The 7,879-nt window shown below is 30.2% G+C and overlaps 1 protein-coding gene across 1 annotated transcript; it reads right to left on the reverse strand.

Moving 5' to 3' along the window:
* Nucleotides 1–1,972: 1,972 nt before the first annotated feature.
* LOC114579303 (bidirectional sugar transporter SWEET13-like) lies at nucleotides 1,973–5,730 on the reverse strand. The gene is made up of 6 exons (XM_028693434.1): nucleotides 5,546–5,730; nucleotides 4,341–4,377; nucleotides 3,341–3,551; nucleotides 3,097–3,258; nucleotides 2,781–2,900; nucleotides 1,973–2,249 (listed from the first exon to the last, which is right to left on the reverse strand). The coding sequence occupies exons 1-6, from the start codon at nucleotides 5,595–5,597 to the stop codon at nucleotides 2,055–2,057; spliced, it is 777 nt and encodes a 258-aa protein (XP_028549267.1). The 5' UTR covers nucleotides 5,598–5,730; the 3' UTR covers nucleotides 1,973–2,054.
* Nucleotides 5,731–7,879: the final 2,149 nt, after the last annotated feature.

The raw sequence follows: 7,879 nt of genomic DNA on the forward strand, positions 1-7,879 counted from the left end.
AAAAGAAAAAATCATCCATATCTAATATACGGCAAACCATGCAATTTTTTTCAGGTTGACCAAACCTTTCAAAAGATGCGGGATATTGGCAGAAACAAATTCCCTCTCCTCCTCCAACTTACTACCAAGTTTAGCTAAGTAGTCAGCACACGCATTTCCCTCTCTCAAAACATGTTTTATCGAATAATTAAAAAGAGAGAGAGCCATACGAATCTTTCTAATAAAGTAAAAAAACAGGAGAGAATACACATTCATGTTATTAATAATTTGCAATAAACTTAAAACATCCACCTCCACCTCAATGTACATAAAACCTCTATTCTTACAAATTTGAAGCCCTTTCAATAAACCCATAATTTCCGTGAAAATGATCTTACACGGAGATAATTAAAGGGCCCGCATAAGCCACAATCACATTACCAGCATTGTCACGAATAATCCCATCATACCCAGCACAAGTTAAATCAACAGAACTGTTAGTATTAAGCTTCAGATAAGGGTGTATCGGTTTAAGCCATCTAACAATCATTTCCCTTCTAATTAAAACATCATTATGAATAGGAATGCCCAGGTTCACACTCAAGTTATCACAGTTAATAAAATGATTTCTCGAAATGAGCTTAACAGCAAAAAGTTGAAGCAACTTGTAATTGATATTAGAAATGATACTCTTGTCCTCCATTTTGGTACCATTGTGTTTAGCTTCATTATGAGCTTTCCAAATAAACCATAATATAAGAATAGAAAGTAAATTCAAAACATGACCTTTAACCGTGGAAGTCCAACCAGCCAAAAAGACCTGGATACTATTAATAGACATGGGATCAAAAAAAGGAATAGGCTTGTTAACAAGAATGGCATAATATCTCCACACTTTTTGAGCAATTTTACCAAAAAGAAAGACATGATTAATACTTTCAATATTGCAACAACAATAGCATTTAGAAGGAAGATAAAAACCTTTGCTCCAAAGCCGAGCATCCACCGGAATAAAACATTTAATACACCTCCAAGCAAGAATAGAATAGGATAAAGGAATATTATTGTGCCAAATAGAACCAAAAACATTAGAAACCTCCTTCTTGATTCTGAAAGTCTCCCACACCTTATTGATTTTAAAATTGCCATTAGTAGAGTTTTTAAAGAACATACGGTCAGACTCATCCATGTTCAAAGGAATATCCAAAATAAGCTGCACAATATCCTCAGGTAAAATATCTCTCAACTTAATGACATTCCAGTTATTATTGGAAATATAATAGCTAACTTTAGTAGAAATCAGAGTATTAGAGCAAAGCAAACTATCAATAGAGCCTGGCCCAAGCCAATTATCTTGCCAAAAATTAACCTCCCCTTTACCCAAACCCCATTGGATAAAAGGCTCAGCCTCCCAACTGATCAGACATAACCGCTTCCAAACTGGAGAATCCGAACTTTTAAAATTGCATAACATAGTGTGTTTATCTTTGCAGTATTTAGCATACAAAGATCACTTCCTTATAGCACTATTAAACATTTCTTTCATCACAGACATGGATCAATAACCTGATTTCAATTGATCAACAAAATTTCAAACTTTAGGCTTATGTTAACACATTTTTATTAAGGATAAAAACCTATTATCTATTTTTTATTAAATAGGGAAAAAATATTACATACTTTAATAAGAGTTACTGTAAAAGAGAAATCTTTGATACATATTTTACAAAGTGGGAACAACGTTAATAATATATTTTAAGAAGAATCACAGAAGGGAATTCTTACTTAGGTTTCGTTTGGGATGGCGTTCTTCCTACTTCTTAAAGTAGCTTTTGAATTAAAAAATTTCAGCTTTAAGAAGCAGAAAGAAAGCGTTTGGGAGTAGGAACAAAACTTATAATTTTATTATTGAGGGCTAAGATCGAGATACAAACCACTTGGTCAAGCTAGGCCTAATTCATATCTATCCTTATGCTTAGCATATCACAAAGACTTTATCTCTTTGATATTAGTTTCATAATTATAAAAAACAATACAAAGTATCGTAGTTCTTCATCACAGCTAAAACTGGGCTTTCACACTATCTGTTCCACTCGTAATTCGCTTGAGTAGTTGTCTTGTTTCTTGTCACTGATACATTCTTCCACATTCACATTAGTATCAACCTCAGGTCCCACTTTATCAACCCTGCGAACCTCTTCTTTGCCCCTATAGATCACGTAGAGAAGCAGCTGCGCAAATCCAAAACTAACTCCCAGTATGTTTGGCAGCTGCATTTTCACCCATGAATGGAGTCAAATTAGCCATATTATTTAAAGAATATGCATAATTATAACTCTAAGATTTAGTTTGGGATGACTTTCTTAATACTTCTTGAAGCAGATTTCTAGCATCCAAATAAAAAATTTTATACTAAAAAGTTGTTTTAAGAAGCAGTAAGAAAGCTGTTCCAAACAAAGCTTAAGGCTTTCTTGAAGCAGATTTCTAGCATCCAAATAAAAATTTGTATACTAAAAAGTTGCTTTAAGAAGCAGTAAGAAAGCTAGCTGTCCCAAACGAAGTTTTAAGCTTCGTTCTAAGATGACTTTCTTATTGTTTCTTAAAGCAGTTTTTTAGTACAAAATTTATTTTAAAAAACAGTATTCATTTTGGACAGCCTTCTTATAAGAAGCAGTTTCTTAGTACATGTTTTTTTAATTTGAAAATTTTTTCGAAGAAAGCTGTTTCACAGAGAACAGTAAGAAAGCTATTCCAAACGGAACCTTATTCTATACTTCAAATGCACAAAGAGAAGTAGTTACCATGACATATATATCTTTGGAAAGCAAACCATAGAAGAGCCATGAAATGCCGCTCAATGTGAGGAAGAGGGACAAGTTAAATGGCATGAACTCAACACTCTTAGTCTGTATAACTCGTTTCTGTAGATACCCAAAACAACGACACAAATTATTATAAGAATCTGAATTATAACTAAGGGTTCGTTTGGGACGGTTTTCTTCTTGCTTTCTAAATAATTTTTTAGTACAAAAATTTTTTAAAACCGTTTTAGAAAGCAATACAAAAGTTGTCTAAAACGAAATCTAAACGTGCTGATGGATTCCTGTTCTCACTCACCATGATGCTTAAAGGAGCGACAAAAACGCTAACAGCAAAGGCGACACAGATCCAGCCGAGAACTTGCAAGCGAGAAGAGCCTCTAAATAAGAGAAGGGTGATGAGAACAATTATCGAGAAAACTCCAACGATCAAAATGAGGATCAACTTTGCTGCGTATATCTGCATGGAGTTTGCAGTATTTAACGTTATAAACAGTTTAAGATTATAGATTTTTCAGTACATGGAATGAATATACGCTTACGCGAGCTTTTCTTGCAGCGAAGATTAGGAAAATGGTGATGTAAGAGATCTCAATAACGCATCCGATTGAATTAATGATTATGAGGAGGAGCTCATTTGTTTTGATGAAAGCATAGAAAAGCCATAGCATTGCACTGAAAAGAGCAATAATATATGGTTCCGATTTGAACTCTTCAGTTGATTTCTTCTGCAGGATTCGATAAAATGTAGGCCTGCAGGTTATAATGAAACATATTGAATCAATTAGTCACTCATGATCTTTGAGGTTTTATTTTTTAAAGTGGCTTTTTATATTAAAATTTTATTTTTTTACTAAAAAGTTGTTTTAAGAAGTCATAAGAAAGTTGTCTCAAATGAAGCCTAAGTTTTATAGATAGTTATACAAGAAATAATTACCTTATATAAGATTCAAAAGGATTTTTTAACTGGTCATGTTTCTTAGATTATTTTGAGTTCTTAATGATAACTATTGCTGAGGTAGAGTTGCTAAATGCTAGAAAATAAGTTTAAAATTATTAATTATCAATACAATTTTATAAGTGCAATATTTCTCCTCAAATAGACCCTCGATCATGAATTAAAAATATAAGTGCAATATTTCCTTTATATCCATTATGATTATTCATTGTTGACATTCTTTATAGAAAAAACTCTATATTAAGATATCTTAATTAAAAAATAATCATAACTAATTTCATACTCTTAGATCTATATATTAAACTTATATCATAACATTTTAGAAATTTTAAATTTTATTATATTAAATTTTTTTTGTTGCAAATACAGCCACAATTTTTTTTTTATTTATATATATCTTATGACATAAGAAAGCAACATTAGTCTAAGGCTTCGTTTGGGACGGCTTTTTTATTGCTTTATAAAACGGAGTTTTAATACAATTTTTTTTATTTTTATATTAAAACTCCGTTTTAGAAAGCAGTAAAAAAGCCGTCCCAAATGAAGCCTAAGTCAATTATATTTGAGTTGAGCGAAGCACGTACAGTGGAGACAGGAACACCATGAATGAGATGACATTCCCTACAAAATCAATCGGTGAAGAGTTAGTGAAGCAATATAGTAAAGAGGCTAACTAAATGTTAATCACTGTCTTAAGTTTTGTTTGAAATAATTTTCTTACTGCTTTTTAAAGCAATTTTTTTATAGTAAACGCAACTTTAAGAATCTGTAAGACAATCATCTCAAATAAAGCCTTAATTAAATATTTTTATAAAAATATGGCTAAATATTAAACTTTAATCACTTTTTTAATCACACTTTTTGAAAAAGTGTAACTAAAAAGTGTAACTATAATTTTATAAGAAATTCATAAAAAGTCAACTTTAGTCACAAATATTTTTAATCATATCATCAATTATTGCATTTTTTTTAAAATATGGTGATATTTTGATTAAAATATAAATAAGAAGTACATTTTTAAAGGAAATGAAACTAATAATGTAATTTTAAACATATTATTAAAATTGTGATTATAAGTTTATAACTGAAAATTATTTTAATATCACTCTAATAACAATTTTAATTAAATTACAATAATGAAATATAATATATATAAAGTGGCCCATATATATAATTGACAATCTATATATATATATAGGAGTCAAAATTTCAAATTTATCCTCCATATATAAACTTTTTTTAGGGTAGGCATTTGTCCACCTTAAGCCATATAGGGATCCGCCCATACATCTACCGAAGTTTTGCAAGTTTCAAGAGTGGATAACTCTAAAGATATGTCATATATGTATATAATTGAGTGTATGTGCTCTTTGTACATGATATTTATTGAATAAAATTATTTTAGTTTAAGAAAAATGATAGCTTATGTAGAGATCGAGATCTCTTTAGATAAAATGATTGTAATTATGATAGCTTATGTAGTATCTTCAACCAAATGTATCAATAAATTATTATATGTGGATACCAGATATAGAGCTACATCCGGACTCCAATGAAAATATGACGTTTGGACTAGCATATTATTAGATATTACTATGTATTGATATGTATTAGTTGTGTATTGCTGAATATTGACTAATATACAATAATACACACAACTAATACACACTAATACATAGCTAATACTTAGCAATACACTAGTAACTCAAATGGTGCTCCTCCTCATCTTCCAAAGAAGAAGTTAAAGGTAATCAATATAACCTCATAAAAAAAGGAGAATAATTAGTACCTAGAATCCCAAAAGTGATAACCCACGAGTGATCAACTGATAGCCACGCCATTAATCACTCACAAAGTATTATAACACAACAAATGCTTCAATGTGTCAGCAATAAATGGTATAATGTATTAATAAAAGAAGGGAGATTAAGAGCTTAGCTAGCAAGGCTAGCAAAGATAAGCACACTTCCTCTTCTCCTCCTGATCACCCTCTGAAAGCTACCAAGGCTTGCAATCCACTTCAGAATGTTCAGCATTATATAGCAAGAAAGATCCTGATATTTCATGAAGATATTAATGGAGGGCTCAGGACATTGACAAAAGCTTCTTTAATATCGTCCTTACTGTGGTGGTCAGATATGTATACTACAGTATACATTGATTTACTTGTTAAGAGAAGCTTCGTTGAGAGCGTTGAGGAACACTTTACATGCAAGCTGTACTTCTCCCGTATCTCTTTAATTCTATATTTTTTTATTGGAAGAGCATTCGCTATTACAAAAGTAAACTGTGTTCGACAATAACAGCTAATTAATTGCACCGCACGCGATTAAAATTTTAATAATGAATAGTTTGTTGTTTTATATTTTTTTTAATAAATGGATTAATATTCTATATTTGTTGTTAGAAGTACTTCTGTTGGGGATAATATTAATTAATGATAAAGTTAAGAAATATTTTTTTTAAATCATATGTCAATGTGGAAGAATTTAATTATAGAACATTTCTTTTATGCAAATTTGTATCATTTTATAAACCCTAATATAAAAAATTAGTTGTTTTTATCATTTAAAAGATATTTGCATATTTTAATATTGTAACAATCAATTATTTGCATATAGATAGAAGAGAATATTGTTAATTTATCAATATATTTCATGTTTTATTAATAATCTTCTATTATTATTATCTTATAAGGTAGATTTATCTTAAAGCATTCTACAACTTAAAGATCAGATATTTTTTGAGTAAAATTTTGATTGATTAAATTTTTTAGTAAATGGTTTATCAAGTGCTGACATGATGTCATCAAAGTTGTTTTTGAAATAATATATAAAATTTTTTTATTGTAGATATTTTTGAGTTATGTGAAATGATGCCATTAAAGTTGAAAAGCTCACGTATAAATAGGAGTTTTAACTTTATTATTTGTGATGCATCATAAAAAGAGGTCATCATTTGTAATAAAGAACAATATAATTGTATAAAGTGTAACATAAAAGAATTTTTATTTTATCATAATGTAGATCGATCTACGTCCGAACTCCAATTAACATTTTTAAGGGGGGTGGGGAATTGCCCCCCTAAAAAAAAATATTTCATTATTCTCTTATTTAGGCAATTTTTAGTCTTTATTATAAGGATTTTAAGTCAATTGTCCACCCCCCCTAAAAATGTTAAAATACTATGGTCTTTAGGCAACTGCCCCAAATATAATTAAATACATTAGATAGCTGTGTTATTGTTAGGGAATGATGAACCAAATACAAAGAGAAATAGTAAATCAAAATTTGTTCCGGGGCGCTGCCCTTAGAAACCCCCACAGGGGCGTTGCCCCTCTACATAGCCATTAGAATAGAAGAAGAAGCTTAAGCGTAAGGTGCATTTTACTTGCATAATAATTTTTTTTAATGTATATTATGAGGTAATATGTTTCGCTATGCTTAATTTTTCAACAGAGAAATTTGTCATAAAAGCAAATACGACATAATTGTGTTCACCTTCAAGGCATATCAAGTTCTCAAAAAAGCCCAAATAATTCAACAAGAAATTTATAAACTGAACATGCAGCAAAATTGTGTTTTTTTGTGATGTTTCATACGCATTCTCTTAGAATGTACTCTTCAAAAAATTTATATCTCGAATGCTGCGAAAACACATGCATCTGTAAATGAACTATGTAGAATTTTACGTAAAATGACAAATTTTTGGACGTTCATTTATTTTCTCAGATGTAATTATTATGTATTTTTTCTCTTTTATCTATGTGATGTTTTGTTCATTTTAATGTTATGTACTGCTGCTGGGTTCCGCTTTTGTGTTCCGATGTTGTGTACTGCTATGTACAATAAAAAAATGTACCATTTCATCAAAGAAATATATAAATGCTTAGCATAGTAGGAGATACTCATTGCAAGCTTTCACTGAACTTTAATGTGGACTAATATATTTACAAAAAAGTGCAGGCCATAGTTAAAGAAATTCAGTTTGGCCATTCTTGTTTCTGCACAAGTATGTGAATGTGCATTGTGAAATTTAATCATCCTTCGTTGCAAAAGAAAGCAAAATAAGTGATTCATTTGTAACCTTCGTAAAAAGAAAACTGATTTTAAAAGTTCCTTTA

Source organism: Dendrobium catenatum, unplaced genomic scaffold, assembly GCF_001605985.2.
Source record: "Dendrobium catenatum unplaced genomic scaffold, ASM160598v2 fragScaff_scaffold_282, whole genome shotgun sequence".
Taxonomy (NCBI): Eukaryota; Viridiplantae; Streptophyta; class Magnoliopsida; order Asparagales; family Orchidaceae; genus Dendrobium; species Dendrobium catenatum.